The sequence below is a fragment of the Capricornis sumatraensis genome, chromosome 20 (assembly GCF_032405125.1).
Source record: "Capricornis sumatraensis isolate serow.1 chromosome 20, serow.2, whole genome shotgun sequence".
NCBI classification, from domain to species: domain Eukaryota; kingdom Metazoa; phylum Chordata; class Mammalia; order Artiodactyla; family Bovidae; genus Capricornis; species Capricornis sumatraensis.
The window spans coordinates 42,451,967-42,475,570 of NC_091088.1; the positions used below are offsets into that span (position 1 = coordinate 42,451,967).

Here is a 23,604-nt window from a genome sequence, read left to right on the forward strand (position 1 = left end):
ACACAATGAAGGCAAAAACCCCTGCCTTTGTGGATCTTTCATTTTAGTGGTGAAAGGCACATGAACAAATTAACCAAGTAAATGCACACTATGTTGTAATAATGGAGGGAGGCAGAATGTGGAGTGTTGCCTGGCATTAAAATTTTATTTATTAATAAAGTAATAAATATTAGCTGTACCAGGTCTTAGTTGTGGCACTCGGGATCTTTAGTTGTGGTATTTGAACTCTCAGTTGGGATGCATGGGATCTAGTTCCCTGGCCAGGGATTGAACCTGGGCCCACTGCATTGGGAGCTCAGAGGCTTAGCCACTGGACCACCAGGGAAGTCTTGGCATTGCAATTTTGAAGAGAGTGCTTAGGAAGTCTTCCTGAGAAGGTAACAGTTGAGTGAATATCTGAAGGAGGTGAGAGGAGCCAGGTGGCTAAATGGGGACACAGTGGTCCAGACAGAGGGAAGAGCAAGTTCGAAAGCCCAAAGGATGGACCACCCCTGGCAGGTTGGTGGACTTGCCAGGAGACCAGTGTGATTAGAGTAGGTGGGTGAAGGGGAGGAATGAAGAGGATGAGGTCAGAGAGGCGTTGCGGGTAAAGGGAGAGATGGGCAGGTTGTGGGAACCTTGCAGACCACTGTGAGGATGTTCGTTTTCACTCAGAGTGAATTGGGGCCATTGGAGGATTTTGTGCAGTAGATTGGACACATTTCATCCTGTCTTTTAACAGACTCACTCTGGGTGCCTTGTGGAGAAAGCAAAGAGGAGTGAGGTAGAAGCAAGGAGACAAGTTTAGAGGGTCCTGCCTTGGTCCAAGTGAAGGATGGGTGGGTGGCAGTGATGGAGGTGGCCAGCAGCAGTTTGGCGTGGGTTTACTTTGAAGTACGCAAACAGGGGGTGTGGAGGGGACGTGAAAGGAAGAAAGGAGTTACGGCAGCGCAATCTGTGGTGTGAACACCTGGAAGAATGGAATTGCCACTAACTGAAACAGGAAGTTTCAGACCACCTGACCTGACTCTTGAGAAACCTGTATGCAGGTCAGGAAGCAACAGTTAGAACTGGACATGGAACAATAGATTGGTTCCAAATAGGAAAAGGAGTACGTTAAGGCTGTATATTGTCACCCTGCTTATTTAACTTATATGCAGAGTACGTCATGAGAAACACTGGGCTGGAAGAAGCACAAGCTGGAATCAAGATTGCTGGGAGAAATACCAGTAACCTCAGGTATGCAGATGACACCACCCTTATGGCAGAAAGTGAAGAGGAACTAAAAAGCCTCTTGATGAAAGTAAAAGAGGAGAGTGAAAAAGTTGGCTTAAAGCTCAACATTCAGAAAACGAAGATCATGGCATCCGGTCCCATCACTTCATGGGAAATAGATGGGGAAACAGTGGAAACAGTGTCAGACTTTATTTTTGGGGACTCCAAAATCACTCCAGATGGTGATTGCAGCCATGAAATTAAAAGACGCTTACTCCTTGGAAGGAAAGTTATGACCAACCTAGATAGTATATTGAAAAGCAGAGACATTACTTTGCCGACTAAGGTCCGTCTAGTCAAGGCTATGGTTTTTCCAGTAGTCGTGTATGGATGTGAAAGTTGGATTGTGAAGAAAGCTGAGCGCCGAAGAATTGATGCTTTTGAACTGTGGTGTTGGAGAAGACTCTTGAGAGTCCCTTGGACTGCAAGGAGATCCAAGCAGTCTATTCTGAAGGAGATCAGTCCTGGGTGTTCATTGGAAGGACTGACGCTGAAGCTGAAGCTCCAATACTTTGGCCACCTCATGCGAAGAGTTGACTCACTGGAAAAGACTCTGATGCTGGGAGGGATTGGGGGCAGGAGGAGAAGGGGACGACAGGATGAGATGGCTGGATGGCATCACTGACTCACTGGACATGAGTTTGGATGAACTCCGGGAGTTGGTGATGGATAGGGAGGCCTGGCGTGCTGCGATTCATGGGATCACAAAGAGTTGGACACGACTGAGCGACTGAACTGAACTGAACTGAACTGACTGAAACAGGAAGACTGTAGGAGGAACAAGGCTGGGGCTCAATTTCGTTGACTCTGATTGTAAAATGCCCAGTGAAGGTGTCACGGGCAGTTCAGTAGGGAAGTCTGGAGTCAGGCTGGGCTGGGGATGTACCTGTAGAAGTGGTTAGCATGAGGAGGTGAAGAGACTGGGCAAGGTCACTTATGGCGTAATGTGAATACATAGCCAAGAGGAGTGCTAGAATTTAAATTTTGAAACAAAAATCTTGGTTTATACTAGCAGGTATTTTAAGCATTTCAGTGTGTCTTGGGGATCATTGGTTTTCTCTCCTTTTCACTTTTCATCTAAAGACCCTTCTGAAAAACCACAAGCTAATGGGTTTCTTTTCTTTCTAAGGAGGCAACTCTTCCAAGCGCGTGTCTCTGTAGTGCCTCCAAAAATCAATTTGAGTTCCAGTTTTTGGAATTAGTTGGTCTGTCTGGGTTGGCAACCAATTTAGAGACCTCCAAGAAAGATGGGAAAGAGACAGACAGCTGGCAAGGACGGGTAATGGCTTTTTACTGTTGGAAATGTTGGTTCTACCTAAGAGGTATTGAATGAATGTTGTTGCCAGGCATCCTGCTGTTTTATAGATTTAAAACAAACAGAATCTCTCTGTGGTGAAGTGATCCATGCATGAGGTGGTGTAACTTAAGACATGGATGGGCTGGCGTTTGAATCTTGGTCTTCTGAACCCAGGTCTGATGCTTCTGTCAGCAGGACCTATGGTAGTGGATACGTGAACATCAGCTTCCACTGGAATCAAGTCAGTGAACTGCTTTTGACTGACTTTGGGTCACTTCAGACAATTTTAGACTCTTGAATTTCTGAGAGGTAGGGACAAAAGGGAAAATCTTGTTTCTCTTAAAAAGAATCAACTGAATCTTTTTGAGAAGGTCGCAGTCCCCTGTTCCTGCTTCTGCCCCAGCAGCTTGAAAACAAACATTCAGTGCTTTCAGTCCCCATGTTAATCACTCCTTCCAGGAAAATACCAGATATCAAGACTTGGCAGCCCTGACCTGGGGCAGGTCCTCTTTCTGTGTCACCCATGCCTTTTGCTTCCTGTTTTGTCCTTGGAACTGCTTTCCAGTCTCCTCTGTCTGTTTTATTTTGGCCAGCTGTGCAGCTTGCAGTTCCCCAGCCAGGGTTTGAACCTGGGTCACAACAGTGAACACCCAGAATCCTAACCACTAGGCCACCAGGGAACATCCCTGTGTCTTTTATTACTAACTTACAATTCCACTGTGCTTCCAATGCTATGACCTCCCTGTCCCACCCTCTCTTTTTATCTGCTTGGTCTTTGTACGAATGGCCTTTGGCCAAGTTCAGTTCCATTTGATTGCTTTTCAAGATGGGCCTTTGGAGGATGGAAGGGAACTCAGTGCCGGACAGAGGAAAGAGGCCAAGAAAGAAGCATTAGTGTTGGAAAAGCAAGAGAGGGTGGAGGAAAGGAGGAATCTTCTGAACAGACCTGTCTTATCCACATCTTTCAAGAAGTGGATACAGAATGGATCTGCACTTATGAATAAGAAGCTCTGCCTGTTTCTACCTGTTATTAAAAACACATTTATTTATTTATTTAGTGCTGTGCTGGGTCTTCGGTGCTGCACGGGCTTTTCTTCAGTTGCAGTGCGTGGGGGCTACTTGCTCGTTGTGGCGAGCATGGACTTCTTACTAAGGTGCCTTCTCTGGTGGGGCATGCACTCTAGAGTGTGTAGCTTCGGGAGCTTCAGCTTGCAGGCTCTGGAGCACAGACTAGTTGTGGTGCAAGGGCTTCGTTGCTCTGTGGCGTGCGGCATCTTCCTAGACAAGGGATCAAACCTGTGTTTCCAGTACTGGCAGGCGGATTCTTTGCCACTGAGGCACCAGGGAACCCCTTCTACCTATTTTTAAACTAAAAATCTTAGTGCTGGTGAGTTGTCTTTGCTCTTCCCTACCTCGTCTGCTGTGCAAGTTCTTCTGTCTCAAGATCAGTGTTTCCTTGAGTCATACCTGGGTCAAGAATTTCAGGAATCTCAGAGCTGGAATTTCAACATCAAGAACACGTTTAGCTTGTAGTAATCCTTAAAGAGCACTTAGTATTATTTGCTGGCTGCTTTACCTGAACTTGTTTATTCCCTATGATCATCTTACAAGGTAAGTATTAAATGCTATCATTAGGTTCATGTCACAGACTAGGAAACTGAAATTTAGAGAGGATGAGAAGTAACTTGTCGAGTGCCACTTGATGGCTAGTGACTGATGAAGTAGTCTGTTTCCAAAAGATTTACTTACTGGTCTAAAAGATTCTTGCTGAAGTTGAGTGATAAGAAGAATCAAGTACTTCAGACACTGTCACTTGCTAAATCTGATGTGTGGTTGCTTTCTCCTGCCAAAAGCTCTCTGAGGATTTATTTAATGGGGGTCTCTTAGATCAAGATATCTGAGTCCCAAAGGGCAGGGGCCTCATGGCATTCTGTATTTCCAGGGCCTGGCACAGACCTGGGGCTCACCAGGGGTCTGTGAACATGTGTCGAAAGACTGACCCTGGCTCAGGACTGGTTGGGTTGAATCAAAGGGGTTTGGAAGAGGTACAGTCAGAAGGCCAGATGTCCTCTTGCTGAAGGTGCCCTTGACAGTTATAGTCCCCTGCCATGACCCCTGCAGATACCAAAATCTGCCACTGCTAACTGAGAAGTGTCAGTCACTCAACTGTATCCAACTCTTCATGAACCCATACTTAAAGAATCAACCTATCCTGGGAATTCCAGTGGTTGGGACTGGCACTTCCACTGTGGTAGTGTCCACGTTCAATCCCTGGTCGGGGAAGTGAGATCCTGCAAGTCATGTAGCCCAGCCAACTGCAACAACATAAGAATGAACCCATCCTAATAACACAAACATTGAGTTGTCCATTGGCTGACGAATGGGTAAACAAAATGCGGTCTGTTCTTACAAATGGAATGTTACTCAGCTAGAAAAAGAAATGAAATATTGATACCTGCTACAGTGTGGGGAACCTTGAAAACATTATGCTAATGAAAGAAACCGGGTGCAAAAGACTACATATTGTTTGATTTCATTTATTTGAAATATCCAGAATAGGCAGATCCAAAGAGACAGAAGAGGTTAGTGGTTAGGGACAGGGGAGCAAAGATGAGTGAGAAGTGACTATTGGTTTCTTTTGGGGTGATGGAAATGTTCCAGAATTCAATAGTGGTGATGGTTGTACAACTCTCTGAATATACTAAAGCTTACCAAATTGTATGCTTTAAAAGGGTGAACTTATGGTACCTGAACTATATTTCAACAAAAACAAAGAGTCCACCATACATTTTCACCTCTATATTCTGTCCAGGTCAAGTCAAGGATTGTTTTTCTATTTTAATTTCTCTGGGTCTTCGGTGTGGCACTTGGTCTTCTGTTGCTGTGGAGCATGAGCTCAATAGTTGCCCCGAGGCCTGTGGGATCTTAGTTCCCCCACCAGGAATTGAATCCATGGCCCCAGCAGTGAAAGTGCAGAGTCCTAACCTCTGGATTGCCAGGAAATTCTCCAGTCACATCTCTTACCACTGTCGTCCTCCTCTTTCTCTGCCCTCCAGCAGCACTGGCCCCCTTTTGTTCCTTACACTCTAAAGACAATCTCAAGAGCTTTCAATCTCAAGAGCTTTTGTTCTCTTGCCCTTTTATCTGCCTGGAATGTGGTTTATTTTGTTGCTTTGGGTCTTAGTTGCATCAGCAGGCTCTTGTGTTGCTGCACACAGACTCTCTAGTTGTGGTGTTCGGGCTCAGTAGTTGCGATGCTCTGGCTTAGTTGCTCCATGGCATGGGAGATCCCTGCATGACAAGGTGGTTTCTTACCCACTGGACCACTAGGGAAGCCCCTATCTGCTTGGCATGTTCTAAGGCAGATGCCCTCAGTTCCCTTCTTCAGATCTTTGCTCGGAAGTGAAAGTGAAGTGAAGTCGCTCAGTCGTGTCCGACTCTTTGCGACCCCATGGACTGTAGCCTACCAGGCTCCTCTGTCCATGGGATTTTCCAGGCAATAGTCCTGGAGTGGATTGCCATTTCCTTCTCCAGGGGATCTTCCCAACCCAGGGATCGAACCCAGGTCTCCTGCATAGTAGACAGACGCTTTACCGTCTGAGCCACCAGGGAAGTCGGAAAACCCCCCTTCTAAATGAGACTTGCCTTGTCTGCAACCTTTAAAATTTTACTTCCAGCTCCCACCACCAAATCCCTGTGTTCCTTCACTGCTTTGTTTTCCCAATACCGCTGGTCCCTTCTCTGGTTCTCTTGTTCGTTTCCTATTTGACGTTGCCTCCCCCCACACACCATTTCCCTCGGTGCCTGTCTTTTACTGTATGAAGAAGCCAGCCGGTGGAGCTTCATTTATTCCTTCCCTCATGCTCTTTCCTGGTAGCTTAGTGGTAAAGACTCTGTCTGCAGTGCAGATGATACAGGAGACTTGGTTTGATCTTGGGTCAGGAAGATCCCCTGGAGGAAGGAATGGCAGCCCACTCCAGTATTCTTGCCAGGAAAATCCCGTGGACAGAGGAACTTGGCTGGCTACAGTCCCTGGGGTTGCAAAGAGTCAGACATGACTGGGCATTCACGCGTGCGCACGCATGCTCTTTCCTGTGTGTACATATAAGTCTCTGACCTATATAGTTTTCTTTCTTTCTAAGGAACTTCTTTTCAACAGTTTTTGCAGAGCAGGTTGTTGTTTGAGAATATCATTTTTTCTCCTTCACTTTGAATGGTAACTTCATTGGATGGAAAATTCTAGGTTGGTGGGTTTTTCCTTTTGACATTGTAAATATCCCATTGCATTCTCTTCTTTCTTGTTTTTTAAGTTTATTTTTTGATTTTTATATTAAAAAGTCAAATTGACTTTGGTATTTTTGATACTTATGAGCTTCCTGGGTTTGTGGTTTGGTGTATGTCATTAAATTTAGGAAATTATTGGCCATGTTACTTCAGATATTTCTTTTGCTCCGTTCTCTCTTCTTCTGGTATTTTAGTTATGTGTATTTTATACCCTTTAAAATTGTCCCACAATTCTTGGAAGTTTCTGTTTTTTCTTTTTTCACTAATTCTGTTTTTTTTCTTTGCATTTTAGTTTGGAATGTTTCTGTTAATTTATTTCCAAGCTTACTGATTCTTTCCTCAGCCACGTCCAGGCTACTCATGGGCCTGTCAAGGCCTTCATTTCTGTTACTGTGTTCTGCATTTTCTTTGTATTCTTTCTTAGAGTTTCCATGTCTCTGCTTACTATTACCCCTCTGTTTTTAAATGTTGTCAGCTTTTTCCATTAGAGCTCTTAAGATATTAATAATACTTATTCTAAATTCCCTGTCTGATCATTTGAAAATCTATGTCATATCTGAGTCTAATTCTAATGCTTGCTTTGTCTCTTCACACTATTTTTTCTTGCCTTTTAGTATAGCTTATAATTTCTAGTTGAAAGCCAGGCATGATGTATTAACTAATAAGACCTGGGGTGAGTGAACAGACTTTTATCTAGTTGGGCATTTTGTGTAATCTGGCTTGGAGTTGGCTTGTATTTAATGACTGAAGTAATTGAAGGTACCTGAAGCTCATATTCAGAGAAGGCAATGGCAACCCACTCCAGTACTCTTGCCTGGAAAATCCCATGGCTGCAGTCCATGGGGTCGCTATGAGTCAGACATGACTGAGCGACTTCACTTTCACTTTTCACTTTCATGCACTGGAGAAGGAAATGGCAGCCCACTCCAGTGTTCTTGCCTGGAGAATCCCAGGGATGGGGGAGCCTGGTGGGCTGCAATCTGTGGGGTCACACAGAGTCGGACACGACTGAAGCGACTTAGCAGCAGCAGCAGCAGCAACAACAGCAGCAGTTCATATTATGATAGGTATCCTTGTTTCTGTTTCCCTTGTGTCTCTGGTCCTCCTAAGAACTTTTTCTTAAGTAGAGTGTATACCTTTTAGCTCTTTCAACTATAATCCACTGTTATTATTACTATTTTGGACCCTTGATATAGTGGCAGAATGTGGGGGAGGGAAAGCATTTTATAATTTTATGGTTGAATCTCATTTTTTTGTTGGTGTTGGGCTGCATGACTTGTGGGATTTTACTTCCCTGACCTGGGCCCTCGGCAGTGAGAGTGCAGAGTCCTAACCACTGGACTACCAGGGAATTCCTTAAATCTGAGTCTCTTAATGGGTCTTTGTCCCTGGGCTGTGACCTTCACAAGTGTTTAATTAATTAGTTAATTATTCATTCATTTGGCTATGTCTAATCTTAGTTGCAGCACTCAGGATCTTTAGTTGCAGCATGTGGGGTCTAGTTCCCTGACCAGGCTTTCGACCCAGGCCTACCTACCTGCATTGGGAATGTGGAGTCTAAGCCACTGGACTCCCAGGGAAGTCCCTAAAGACAGTTTTTATGAAATAACACTTTTCTTTATGTATGATATACTTTTGTATTTCCTACTGTTATTTTATATTTTATTTTAGAAAGTGCTTGTTGAGATCTGTATAGAGGTGAAGTTCAGAAGACAGTGTTTTTTGTTTTTTAAGGGAATGTGGGTAGCTCTGCCACACTTAGTTCCAGCTCCCCTCTTTTCCTCCCAATAAATCCATCACTCCCGTGAATAATGAAATTCTTTGTGCATCTATAGCTTTTGGTGGTATTTCAGCATGTTCTCCCTCCTCCCTCTGCCTCTCCCACATTTATGCTAACTCAGTTTTCTTGGGAATGACTTGAATACAAATACTTTCATCACTATTAGCAGGGGAAAAATTTACTTGAGCATGTAAAGAGTCATTTCGTTGTGTTGCTTAGACAGGCGAAGTGTAAAATCTGGATCTCAGGTTTTGTAAACTTCCTAAAGTGGATGTTAGGAGTTTAGATCTCATGCCCATTGGAACCATGTCCAACATGGGGCTCTGAGACGGAAATCATAGGTACTTTGGGGTAGGATCTGACTTCTTTCGATAGTGATGGTTATTTGTATTTATACATGGATTGGAAAGGTTCAATTCAAGACCTACCTTGTAGTGTCAGGGTGGTATATCTTGATAATGGATTTGGAGAGACAGACAAAGCCCTGCATAAATAACATGAGTTATTGTGAGTAAACAGTGACTGTAATTATGAAAGACGTTAGAGAAAGAAAACATGGTAGTTTTATCTGTTTCTACTGCTTTTCCTGTTGGTTTTGTTCTGAGCTGCCTTTGGAATTTATCTGATTGATTTTGTTTTCAGGCCATGGAGTATAGATCAAGAGGTTTGGTCTTCCTCCCATTTAACAGAACATGTGAGGGCTTTGAGTTGCATCCTCCAGAATTCTCTCGAGTTCCGTCCCAAGGCTAAAAACAGCTAAAGCTCAGGGAGAACAAGCTAGTTTAAAAACTACACTCAGCTGAGTTGCTTTAGGAGAAAACAAGTCCCAGCAGATGTAAAGATTTTTAAATTATTCTTTTTTTTTTTAAAGTCTACAAATAATGGATTTCCAACTTTTAGTGCTTGAACCTCTGTTACTGAAAGCCCTGAGGCTTAATTTACAATCATTAATCTTTCCTTCATTACTCAAGATATCTTTTTTTTTCTCTTTTAAAATTACTGTTAAATTATGAAAAAAGATCAAACATATGATGTGGTTCAGAGAATAAGATAACAGTCATAAAAGCCACCATCTGGATTTAATGAATATTAACATTTTGCCATATTTGCTTCAATATTTTTTCCTTTAAAGAATGAAATGTGGCAGATACAGTTGGAGTTCCCTTGGTCTCTCTCTGTTCCCGTCAGTTGCCCTGCTCCCTCCTCTGCTCCCCTGGAGGTAACTGCCGTCCTCAGTGGTTCCTTGGCATTCATGCTTCTGTACTTTTATTCCCTTATGTGTGTCCACAACAGTAGATGCACTTGTTTTGGGTAGGTTCAGATGCATACCAATGGCATTGTCCTATTGGTATGCCATTGGTGTCTAGGCTGAATTCCTACATTCAAGAAATATATAGCATTGCATTTTATAACTATTTCACAATTTATAACTATTTCACATTTTATAACTATTTCACTATTTCCTCTCACTGTTGGGCATTTGGGTTATTACAAATGCTTGCTGTTATGAACATTGCCATGTTGAACATTTTAAACATGGTTTCTTCTGCACTGGTTGGAAGATTTCCCCCCGGCAAATACCTACGGGTGGAATCCTGGGAGGTACAGTTTTTGTTGTTGTTCAGTCTCACAGTCGTATCCAACTCTCTGCGACCCCGTGGACTGCAGCACGCCTGGCTTCCCTGTCCTTTACCATCTCCCAGAGCTTGCTCAAACTCATGGCCATCGAGTCGGTGATGCCATCCAACCATCTCATCCTCTGTCGTCCCCTTCTCCTCCTGCCTTCAATCTTTCCCAGCATCAGGGTCTTTTCTAATAAACTGGCTCTTCTTATCAGGGGGCCAAAGTATTGGAGCTTCACCTTCAGCATCAGTCCTTCCAGTGAATATTCAGGATGCATCTTTAACTCAATCAGAGGTTGCCAGATACCATGTAATTTTCATTGCTTCCAGAAGTATGGATGGAAGGAGTTGTCATTAACTGAGACACAGAACAGGATTGAGGGCAAATGTCGGAAGCTCAATTTTGTCAATGGACAGGAGGACCTGAGGTTCAAGAGTGAGGTTCGTACTGGACACACCCGTTTGGGATTGTCCACAAAGAGATGGTAGCTGAAACCATGAGATGTGCTGAGATAACCCAAGGGGAGATGTGCAAGGACTAAGCTATGGGACACACGGGTGGTTGAAGGTTCAGGAGCTGAGAAGAAGCCAATGAAGGAGGCTGAGAAAAAGCAGCCTGAGAGGCAGGAAGAGAATCAAGCAGGTGTGGTGTCCTGGAAGAGACCAGAGGAGAAAGCATTTCAAGGAAGAAAGAGTCAACCATCCATTGTGTCTGAAGCTGCCAATAGGTCATCTAAGACAAGGACTGAGAATTCACTATTGGGTTTAGTACCATGGATGTCTGGTCTCCAGAAGTCTTGATAAGAATAGTTGCCGTATTGTATTCCTATATGTTACCCATAACATTCCAGAAGTTTCCACTGCTGCTTTACATTTAAGATCAAAGTAAAAATGCCTGTTACAGACTAGTCTAGAAAAACAACTGGCCCCTTAAAAATTTTTTTGGACTGGTTATATCTCATAAAGAAGGCAAATGGTTTGGTTTTGTTTTTGCTAAAATCTTGAAGCATAGAATTCATCTGTGGAAAATGTCAAAGTCAATGTGACTTAGCTGTAGCTACATTTAATTCTCATACAAAAGACTTCCATTCTTAGAATAATATGGTGCATTCATAAGCACATTTTAAGGCTAAACAGCTCTTCAGAAGAGGGAGTTAAGAGGAGAGATCAGATACAAATAGAATGAAAGGAGGTACAAATGATGTTGAATGGAATAGGAATTTCATAGTGTTCTTTTTTAAAATTGGGGTATAATTGCTTTATTGTGTTGTATTAGTTTCTGCTGCACAATGAAGTGAACCAGCTTTATGTATACATATATCCTCTCCCTCTTAGACCCCCTCCATCCCAATACTTTAGCCATCTGATGCAAAGAACTGACTCATTAGAAAAGACCTTGATGCTGGGAAAAATTGAGGGCAGAAGGAGAAGGGGACGACAGAGGATGAGATGGTTGGATGACATGACCAACTCAATAGACATGAGTTTGAGCGAGCTCCGGGAGTTGGTGATGGACAGGGAAGCCTGGTGTGGTGCAGTACATTGGGTTGCAGAGTCAGACACGACTGAGCGACTGAACTGAACTGAACTGATCTCACCATGTAGGTGAGCACAAAGCACTGAGCTGAACTCCGTGTACTGTATAGCAGGTTCCCACTAGCTATCTATTTCACACATAGTGTATCAATTCGCCTCCCAGCTCATCCCCTCCCCCACCCCATGTCCGCACATCTGTTCTGTACGTCCGCGTCTCTATTCCTGCCTTACAAATAGGTTAATCTGTACCATTTTTCTAGATTCCATATATATGCATTAATATACAATATTTGTTTTTCTCTTTTAGCCCTACTTCACTCTGTATGACAGCCTCTAGGTCCATCCATGTCTCTACAAATAGACTATTAACTCATCCAGAAAAAGGAATGAAATTGGGTCATAGTGGGTGTTTTTTGTTTTTGTTTTCTAAATATGGTATATTTGTTTATTTTTGGCTGTCCTGAGTCTTCATTGCTGCACACGGGCTGCACAAGAGTGAGCAGGGGCTCTTCTTGATTGTGGACCGCCAGGGAAGCCCTGGTCACAGTGTTTTCACAGTAGCTGTTCTTGGGTGTGGTCCTCAGGCCCCCGGTGGCCCCTCACGACTTTCAGGGTTCTGCAGGGTCAAAGCTGTTCTCATGATAACTTTGCCTTCTTCCACTGTAACACATCTGCACTCATGGTGCGAAAGCAAAGGTCAGTGAGCGTGTTGGTGCTGTAGTGTAAATCAGGGCAGTGTGACCAGCCCGGGCTGCTGTCAAGTGTGTTCCTCACCACGACCCACTCAGTAAAGAGGAAAGAAAAAGCCAGTTTCACTTGAAAATGTGCTTGATGAAGCAGTAAATGACTAATATTCTGTGTGATGAAAATGGAAAATATGCCTAAAACACCTTTTCCTGTGCACCACAGTATAATGGCTGTGTTGAGAAAAAGCACTTGTATGACTCTTTGAATAGAGAGCTGAATTATATAGTTGCTTTTCTCATGAAATAACATTTTTGCTTTATAAAAAAATCAACAGACAACGTAATGTTAATAGATTTGGGTGTTTGGCAGACATTTTCCTGAAGATGAATGAAGTGAGCCTGTCACTTAAAGGAAAACAACTGACAGTACTTTTTGCCAATGATAAAATATGAGTTTTAAGTGAAAATTAGAAATTTTAGAACCCTTACATCTACCACAAAGAGCTTGAAAGCTTCCCAATATTCAAAAACTTGTCTGATGAGATCAGCGGTGACAGTCACAAATGGGATTTTTTTGGATAGAGTATGATGAAACATGTCAACATTTGGACTATCTGCAGACCTCAGTGAACCAATATTTTCCAAATGATGATGTTTATGCAATTATATATAAAAGTAAAAAGATCCATTCAGAAGGCAAGATAAACTTCTGCTTCTAGCCAGGATGGAGCAACAGGTATGCCTGTGGCTGATGTCAATCAAGAATTATTTCCTGTGCTCATTGGCCCAGTTCACGTGCACATGCCCGTGAGCACAGGGTGGTCGACTTGTGCCCAGGTAACTGTGGGGCTTTGGAATCAGAAGATGTAGGTTGAGTCCTGGCCTGTCATTTCCTTGTCCAATAGGCACGCTTACTAGTATATCTTCTTTAGAGAAATGTTTATTAAAAGCTTCTGCCCATTAATTTATTTTTGGCTGCACTGGGTCTTTGTTGTGACATGGGCTTTCTCTATTTACGTCCTGGGCTTTCTCGAGTTGTGGCAGGCAGGTTTTCCTTGTGCACCACGGACTCTAGAGCTCGTGGGCTCAGTAGTTGTGGTGTGTGGGCTCAGTTGCCCTGCAGCATGTGGGATCTTAGTTCTCCTAGTTTTTTTCTTTTAATTGTTGAACTGTAACTTTATTTTTAGAGATATTGTTTTAGGGTCTCCCTCCTTAAGACTCGGATGTAGCAGTGCTGTGTCCTTCTCAGCTCATCCAAGTCATACCCAGATTCAGTAGTCATTGCAGGAGAGACAGACAGACATCACTTGGCCAGAAGCAGCATGGCTGCTGATGGCTGCAGTTGCTTGGATGTTGCTATTTTCTTGCTTCTGTCTCTTTAAAGTCAGATATTAAAATTGAGCTCAGTTCTTAGTCTCTTATTAGATGTCCTCTAAACCTGCTGCCGTATTTGTCTTTCAGTGTCCTGGTAATGACATGGCATCTGCCAGCTCCAGCCGGGCAGGGGTGGCCCTGCCTTTTGAGAAGTCTCAGCTTATCCTGAAAGGTGAGTGGCATGGTATGAAGTTTATCATTTAAGGTCCAGTCCCATCTTTGGGAAAGAGGTGGAATTATACCACATCTTGGCTTACGAGCAAAACTGTTCATTCTCACAGGGTTGTCATATTATATCTGGAATTCTTAATTATTTTTAAGAATTAAGACTTTTTTTTTTGGCTGTACCACGCAGCATGTAGAGTCTTAGTTCCCTGACCAGGGATTGAATGTGCACGCCCTGCATTGGAAGTGTGGAGTCTTAAGCACTGAATTACCATGGAAGTCCCCAAAAGTTGGAATTCTTGCAGAGGAAGGAAAAAAGGAACTTTTTCGAAGGATTATACAAAATGGCAGTTCCTTCCCTCCCCAGGGCTCTTCTCTATCTACGCTCATCCCCTTCGTGAGCTCATCCAACCATATCACTTTGAGACGTCACCAATAATAAGATGACTGCCACATTTGTACCTCCAGCCTGGCCTTGTTTCTGACCTCCAGGTTTGTATATCCAGTAGCCCATTTGTCATCTCCTGAATGCTTAGTAAACATCCAAAATGTGACATGCCTCGAACTGACCTCCTGATTTCTTTTTTTCCTCAAAATTCTGTATTCAGCAAATCTGCTTGTGTCTACCCTCAAAACAGGGGCCATGTTCAGCCACTTCTTACCACCCCTACTGTCCCACCAGCTGGCATCATCTCCACCTAAGATTAAGGCAGAAGCCTCCCAACCCGGCTTCCTGCTTCTTCCCCTTGCCCCACTTCATTCTGTTGATCACACGACAACCTGTGATCTCCTTAAAATGGAAGCCAGCTCCTGTCACTCCTCTGCTCCAACATATTAAGGACTGTCTCCCCCATTCAGCGTCCAAGTTGAAGATCCCACGTGATAAGACCCCTGCCACTCCTCATTTCCTGTCCCTTGTTTGCTCTGGCTAGACGCACAGGTCCATGTGGACCTCCCTTGCTAGTCATTGCCCCTGCCAGGCACGCTCCCACCCCTAGGCCTTTGCACTTGCTGTCCTCTCTGAGTGAGATAACCATTTTGACCTACTTATCTGCCTGGTCTACATCCTTACTTTCTGCAGGTCTTTACCCCAGAGTCACCCTGTTCAACTAGGCCTTCCCTAACTCCCCCATCTGAAGCCCCCCTACCTTGATTTCTTCATGTCTCTCCTCTTTTTGCTACTTTATCTTTTTCTTCTCAGCCCTTGGTAGTATTTAACACTCTACCTATTTTATTTTTTTACAGTTATTCATTTATTTGGCTGCACACGGTCTTAGTTGTGGCACTCGGAAGAAGGATTAGAGTGAACTGCCAGGATTTTGAATTTGAGATTACAGCTTGTACTGCCTTATCTAACAATTAGTAGGACTAGGTCAAAACAGAGGCCTGCCCATGGAACCCTGTGATATCCTGAGGTCCCTGTTTTGGGGCCATGTTATTCAGGAACACAACACACTGACTTCTGAAGGTTTCTCTATTGCCTTTCCCCAGTGTGTATTTTCTTACTAGTGTGGCGAGAACCAACTTGATAATACAGGTGCATCTCGTCATACATGCACTTAACCTGTAGGAACTTGCTAATACTGACCAGGAAAGCGGTGGGGGAAGGAGAGAAGGATAAAAACAGCCACTTAAACAGTGTGGGTGGTTCTTCCTCCCATGTGTTTCCTGGGTGGAACCTCAGGTGTAATTCAGGAACTGTGGCCTGTATCCCCTCTATCTGCCTTAGTTCTCTGTGCCTCTCCATAGTGCAGTCCTAGAGATTTTTAAACAGTTGTATTGGAGTGTAGTTGATTTACAGTGTTGTGTTGGTTTCAGTTGTACAGCAAAGTGAATCAGCTATACATAAACATATAGCCACTCTTTGTTTTTCTTTTAGATTAATTTCTTTATTTTAATTGGAGACTGATTACTTTACAATATTGTGGTGGTTTTTGTCGTACATCGACCTGAATCAGCCCTGAGTGTTCATGTGTCCCCCATCCTGAACCCCGCTCCCATCTCCCTCCCCCCCATCCCTCTGGGTTGTCCCAGAGCACTGGCTTTGAGTGCCCTGCTTCATGCATCGAACTCACACTGATCACCTATGTTACATAGGGTAATGTACGTGTTTCAATGCTGTTCTCTCAAATCATCCCACCCTCGCCTTCTCCCAGAGTTCAAAAGTCTGCTCTTTACATCTGTGTCTCTTTTGCTGTGTTGCATATAGGGTCGTTGTTACTGTCTTTCTAAATTCCATATATATGTGTTAATATGCTGTTTGGTGTTTCTGTTTCTGACTTATTTCACTTTGTATGATAGGCTCCAGTTTCATCTACCTCATTGGAACTGACTCAAATGCATTCTTTTTTTTATAGCTGAGTAATATTCCATTGTGTATATGTACCACAGCTTCCTTATCCATTCGTCTGCCGATGGACATCTAGGTTGCTTCCATGTACTAGTTATTGTAAACAGTGCTGCAGTGAACACTGGGGGTACATGTGTCTCTTTCAGTTCTGGTTTCCTTGGTGTGTATGCCCAGCAGTGGGCTTGCTGGGTCGTTTGACAGTTCTATTTCGAATTTTTTAAGGAATCTCTACACTGTACTCTATAGTGGCTGTACTAGTTTGCATTCCCATTAGCAGTGTAAGAGGATTCCCTTTTCTCCATACCCTCTCCAGTATTTATTTGTAGACTTTTTGATGGCGCCCATTCTGACCAGCATGAAATGGTGCCTCATTGTGATTTTGATTTGCATTTCTCTGATAATGAGTGATGTTGAGCATCTTTTCATGTGTTTCTTAGCCATCTGTATGTCTCCTTTGGAGAAATGTCTGTTTAGTTCTTTGGCCCACTTTTTGATTGGGTCATTTATTTTTCTGATATTGAGTTGCATGAGCTGCTTGTATATTTTGGAGATTAATTCTTAGTCAGTTGTTTCATTTGCTATTGTTTTCTCCCATTCTGAAGGCTGCCTTTTCACCTCGCTTATAGTTTCCTTTGTTGTGCAAAAGCTTTTAAGTTTAATTAGGTCCCATTTGTTTGTTTTTCTTTTTATTTCCATTACTCTGGAAGGTGAGTTATAGAGGATCTTGCTGTCATTGATGTCAGAGAGTGTTCTGCCTATGTTTTCCTCCAAGAGTTTTATAGTTTCTGATCTTACATTTAGATCTTTAATCTATTTTGAGTTTATTTTTGTGTATGGGGTTAGAAAGTGTTCTAGTTTCATTCTTTTACAGGTGGTTGACCAGTTTTCCCAGCATCTCTTGTTAAAGGAATTGTCTTTTTGCCATTGTATTTTTTTGCCTCCTTTGTCAAAGATATGGCGTCCATAGGTACATGGATTTATCTCTGGGCTTTTTATTTTGTTCCATTGATCTATATGTCTGTGTTGTGGTAGTACCATATTGTCTTGATGACTGTAGCTTTGTAGTATAGTCTGAAGTCAGGCAGGTTGATTCCTCCAGTTCCATTCTTCTTTCTCAAGATTGCTTTGGCTATTCGAGGTTTTTGTATTTCCGTACAAATTGTGAAATTATTTATTCTAGTTCTGTGAAAAATACTGTTGGTAGCTTGATAGGGTGGAGAAGACAGTGGCACCCCACTCCAGTACTCTTGCCTGGAAAATCCCATGAATGGAGGAGCCTGGTGGGCTGCATTCCATGGGGTCGCTATGAGTCTGACACGACTGAGTGACTTCACTTTCACTTTTCACTTTCATGCGTTGGAGAAGGAAAGGGCAAACCCACTCCAGTGTTCTTGCCTGGAGAATCCCAGGGATGGTGGAGCCTGGTGGGCTGCTGTCTGTGGGGTCCCACAGAGTCAGAAATGACTGAAGCGACTTAGCAGCAGCAGCAGCTTCATAGGGATTGTATTCAATCTGTAGATTGCTTTGGGTAATATATTCATTTTCACTATACTGATTCTTCCAATCCACGAACATAGTATATTTCTCCATCTATTTGTATCATCTTTGATTTAAAAAATATGGAATGCTTCACGAATTTGTGTGTCAACCTTGTGCAGGGGCCACGCTAATCTTAGTATATTGGCTGCTAAAGTGAGCACTATCCATTCTTTTTAAAGATTCTTTTCCTATATAGGTCATTACAGAGTGTACTGAGTAGTATTCCCTGTGCTATAGGTAGGTCCTTATTAGTTATCTTTTATATATAGTAGTATGTATATGTGTCAATCCCAATCTCCCAGTTTACCCTTCCCCTAGTCCTAGAGTTTTAAGATATAATTTTTAAAGACACCAAGGCCCTCAAATGTAAGCCAACTATTTTATCTGATATTTAGCTGAAGGAACACCAAAAACAGCACAGCGAAGCAAAAATCTGGCTGTTTGGAATCTACTGAAGGATAATATGCCACCCTGTCTTCTGTTGCCTTCCTAAGAGCTCTTCAGGGATGTCATTTTGGAAATATGTGATTTTTGCCTTATTTGTTGACTTTAAAATTTAAATGCTATGTGAATATTTGACTCCATGTATAAGAAACTGACATTTTATGTTTCCTCAGATAGTAAATAAATAAACTCTAGATGAATGTGAGACCTTTATTTTGAGTTATCTTTTAAGAACAAGAAACATTCAAAATACTATTTTAAGCATTCAAAATTAATTATAAATTATTGAAAGGAAATGTATCTTTACAGTGAAGTGACCTGACAAACTGGGCCCACATTAACCACAGGATCAAAATTAGCATCCCCAATAAGGGGTTGCCTGGTGTATACAGTAAGTCTAAACCCTAACCTGGGTGGTTAGTATTCTTGACAAAAATGTTCAATGTGCATCTAACCACGAGGGAACAATCAGAAAATGCAGAATTCATTGTTTCCTATGAGATATCTGGTGGAAGTCTTTAAAAATCATTGTTATGGAAGAAGAAGGGAGTGCATTCTAGGTGTTAAAAGATTAAGGAGACAGCAACCAAAAATAATTTATTCATCTTGATTGGATCCTGGGTTGGGGGGAAAACAGCTTTAAAGATATATTTAGGATAATTGGGGAGATTTGAATATGGAATGGTTATGAAATGAAGGAGGGAGTGACTGTACATTTTTTTTTTAGGTATGATGACAGTGGGGTAGAGGTGGGATGGGAGAATGTCCTTATTGTTAGCAGTTGCTTTCTGAAAGTAGTTTGGGCTGATCTGTCATGAGGTCTCCAACTTACTTTCAAACAGTTTACCAAAAGTTAAAATGTGTGGATATAGATGTATATGCGTACACATACAGACATAGATGTCTTACATCTGTACCGTGTGCTATCCAGTAGGTTAGAAAGTGTAGCCACAAAAAACTATTTACATTAAAATTAAATAAAATTTAAAGCTCAAATCCTCAGTCTCACTAGCATGGTTCAAGTGCCTTGTAGCCATGTGTATATTGCAGCAGTGTATTGAACAGTGATGGAACAGATATTTTCATTATTGTAGAGGTTCTCTGGGTGACACTGGTGATAGTTACAGTGGGGGGCAGGGAGGCTGGAGTGAATGTAGCAAAATGATAACAATTGGTGAAGAATACGCTATTATTTTTCTTCAATTCTTCTGTAAATTGGAAACTTCATGGTAAAAACACTAACAACACTGTGTGATCTTAGCTTGCATCCAGGACTAGAAAAAAATCTTTCCTTTTCTCTTTTGCTGTAATGGACATTGATAAGATAATTGGCAAAATTTGAATAAGGTCTGTACCTTAGATAATAGTATTAAAGAATGTTGAATTTCCTAATGTTGATAACTGTACTATGGTTGTGTTAGAAAATGTCTCAGTTATTAGAAAAGACAGCCTGACATATTTAGGACTAAAGGGGCATAGTGTCCATAACTCACTCTTAAATAGTTAAAAATGAGTATGTGTATGAGAAAAATCAAGGGAGATAAAGAGAATGATAAAGCAGATACAGTAAAAAGTTAATGTTTGGTGATTCTGGGTGAAGGGTTTGTAAGAATTCTTTGTATTAGTCTCACAACTTTTCTAAACATCTGAAATTATATATATATGTATATACACACACATTGTATATATATCAGTTCAGTTCAGTTGCTCAGTCATGTCCGATTCTTTGTGACCCCATGAATTGCAGCATGCCAGGCCACCCTGTCCATCACCAACTCCTGGAGTTCACTCAAACTCAAATCCATCGGGTCAATGATGCATCCAGCCATCTCATCCTCCGTCGTCCCCTTCTCCTCCTGCCCCCAATCCCTCCCAGCATCAGGGTCTTTTCCAATGAGTCAACTCTTCGCATGAGGTGGCCAAAGTACTGGAGTTTCAGCTTTAGCATCATTCCTTCCAATGAACATCCAGGACTGATTTCCTTTAGGGTAGACTGGTTTGATCTTGCAGCCCAAGGAACTCTCAAGATGTCTTCTCCAGCACCACAGTTCAAAAGCATCAATTCTTCAGCGCTCAGCTTTCTTCACAGTCCAATTCTCACATCCATACATGACCACAGGAAAAACCATAGCCTTGACTAGACGGACCTTTGTTGGCAAAGTAATGTCTCTGCTTTTGAATATGCTATCTAGGTTGGTCATAACTTTCTTTCCAAGGAGTAAGCGTCTTTTAATTTCATGGCTGCAATCACCATCTGCGGTGATTTTGGAGCCCCCAAAATAAAGTCTGTCACTGTTTCCACTGTTTCCCCATCTATTTGCCATGAAGTGATGGGACCGGATGCCATGATCTTCGTTTTCTGAATGTTGAGCTTTAAGCCAACTTTTTCGCTCTCCTCTTTCACTTTCATCAAGAGGCTTTTAAGCTCCTCTTCACTTTCTGCCATAAGGGTGGTGTCATCTGTATCTCTGAGGTGATTGATATTTATATATATATATATTTTAAGTAAATACTAAAAAACAAGAACCAGAACTTCTCTGGTGGTCCGGTGGCTAGACTCCGTGTTCCCAGTGCTGGGAGCCTGGGTTCCATCTCTGATCAGGGAACTAGATCCCACATGCTGCAACTAAGACCTGGTGCAGTCAAATAAATAAATATTTAAACAAACAAAAAACAAGGGCCAAAAGGAAACATGATGGCAGAGTTCACAGAACTGGCCTGGGAGCTGGGAGACTTGGTTCAAGGCTGAGCACTGCTCTGACTAGCTCTCTGATTTTGGGTACATTGTCTTACCTCTCTGGATCTTAGTTGGCCCAACTGTTAAATAAAAGGCTTGAGCTTGTTGATTTCAAAGAAACTGTCTTGCTCAAAATGGCAGGGCTCAAAATGCAAGTAGTCCTTATTTTCTTTTTAGATTTAAGAGTCTACACGCAGAGCTGCCCTTGTACCACTAGGTGGCCTCAGTTAACCTCGATCTTTGTGTGTCGTAGCCTCATTTTCCCGCTCTGGGCCACATTTCCCAGTACTACAACCTTTTTTCCTAGGGCCATCCATTGTTGCTTCTGAAACTTCGCCACAGCTTTGTTGCTGTTGTTCCTTGATTTCTCTCTCCTGTTTTTGGGGGCCTGGAGAAGAAAAGGATTGCTAGAAGAGAATCAAAGGTGGCTTTGCCCTGTCCCAGGTTGTGGACCCTTATAGGATTGTCACCCCTCAGAAGGATCTGGGAGGGAGAAGTATGCTAACTTTTGGTGGGAGCTCAGGCTCAGGCAGTCTTGTCATCACCGGTGAGGATTGTCAGTTATATCTTCTGATTTGGGGCATAGGATAGAAGCCATGTAGATGGGTTTTGTCCTAGTGACCTGGAGTTGCCACTGTGGCTGATACATAGTATAAGAAGAGCTTGTCTAGCATCCAGCCCTGGACATATGCTTGCTTAGGTGGTACTGAGTCCCTGGCTAGCTGGTAGGTACCATGTGAGCATCAGAAATGCTGCCACACAAAGGAAACGAACAAAAGAGGAAATGCAGATGGTTAACAAGTACATGGGAAAAATATTCAATCCGGTTAGTGACTGAAGAAACAAATAAGAACAAATAAGCAAAGTCCGTTCGGCATGGTGTGGAGTCAGGCAGCCAGAGGCACATCCTGGCTCGAAGCTTCTGGATGTGTAGCCTGGGGCAGTGACCCAGCTTCCCCAAGCCTGTTTCCTCATGGGTGAAATGCAGTGATGATGTTGTTTCCTGCCTCACTGTAAGGATTCAGTGAGATAATGTGTGCACAGCATAGTATCTGTGATAAGTGCTCATTAACTCTTAGCTGTTATCTTTATGCTATTTCTTTTTTATTTTATTTTTTGCTTCACCTACATGATTTGCCAAGAGTGAAAAAAACCATAGTACTCAGTGCTATGCAGTGGTGGAATGGATATGTTCCTATAGTGCTGATGGGTATCTATATGGGTTTAGAAAGGAATTGAGCGGTTTTAGGAGCTTTAGAAAATGTTCGTATCCTTTGGAAGAATACTCAGACATACATGCAGATACTTTATACATTTGTAGTCATTTTTCCTGAGCCAAAAGTTGGAGGCAATTTATTCAACTATGGAAGAATAGTTTACTAAATTATGGCATATCCTTATAAACGGGCTTAGGTTATAACTTTTGAAATGAATTTTTTGGGGAGAGGAGTTTTTAAGGAATTAGGGACGTAAGAGACGAAAGTCTAGAAAAAGTCTGTATTCACCAGATAGCAGAAAAAGTCTGGTATGACTTAATGATAATCATCCCAGTGTTTTCAGGTTAGGAGTGATTTTTTTTCTTATCTTCTTTTCTTGTGCTATATATATATTTTTATATCCTCACATTTTAAAGAAGTCTTTTTAGAATGAGGAAAAAGCAAAATTTCCTTTTTTAAAGGAAACAACAAAAAAGAGGTAGAACTTGTGCCACAGGGGGGCAGCTGGGAGCCCTCTGACTCATCCTTGATTTTTTCTGTCTTTCCCGGCCAGTGGTGTCAGCAAAGCCCAAGGTGCATAGTCGTCAACCTCGAATTAACTCGTTTGTGGAAGTGGCTGTGGATGGACTCCCCAGCGAGACCAAGAAGACTGGAAAGCGAATTGGGAGCTCTGAGCTTCTCTGGAACGAGATCATCATTTTGTAAGAGAAAACCCCTTCTCTCCGAAGGCAGCTCCCCTGGGGGAGGTCGAGAAGTGGGTGGTGGGAGATCCAGATGTGGTGTATCAGCCTCTAGGCCCCTGCCTTGGCTACCTGAGGCGCCTTCTCTTCAGGTGTTTTTACACCATGGAGCTCACAGAGCATTCATTGTTTGCTAGATGGTTCCAGGGTCAGCTCGGGTGGGGGTGGGGTGGGGAAGGGTATCTGTGACTGTCTTCCTCTTTGGGGTCTCCCCTCTGGTCTCCAAGAAGACAGCAGTATAATTTCTCTGCCTTCTTCTAAATTACAGGAATGACTGGTCTGCTTGGTTGTGATGAATCAAGTATTTGTTTTCCAGGAATGTCACAGCCCAGAGTCATTTAGACCTGAAGGTCTGGAGCTGCCACACCTTGAGAAATGAACTGCTAGGCACCGCCTCCATCAACCTCTCCAATGTCCTGAAGAACAATGGGGGCAAAAGTATGTATGGTGCAGGGGTGGCTGACGTGATTCATCTGTGGGTGTGGGGAAGGGATATGAAGGCGGGGATCTCTCTCATGTGGCGGATAAATCTGGTTGACCCGTTTCCTCCCGGGCCAGGGGCCGCAGTGACTCTGCTCC

The 23,604-nt window shown here is 42.7% G+C and overlaps 1 protein-coding gene and 1 pseudogene across 1 annotated transcript in view; one reads left to right on the plus strand and one right to left on the minus strand.

Moving 5' to 3' along the window:
• The window catches only part of WWP2 (WW domain containing E3 ubiquitin protein ligase 2), a 142,577-nt gene that overhangs the window by 2,316 nt on the left and 116,657 nt on the right, over positions 1–23,604 (plus strand). The window contains exons 2-4 of the mRNA XM_068992789.1: positions 13,921–14,005; positions 22,839–22,986; positions 23,342–23,463. Of these exons, the coding sequence (XP_068848890.1) occupies positions 13,936–14,005; positions 22,839–22,986; positions 23,342–23,463 (340 nt within the window). The 5' untranslated portion in view covers positions 13,921–13,935. The remainder of the gene's footprint in view (positions 1–13,920; positions 14,006–22,838; positions 22,987–23,341; positions 23,464–23,604) is intronic.
• LOC138097293 (U6 spliceosomal RNA) lies at positions 17,962–18,023 on the minus strand (annotated as a pseudogene).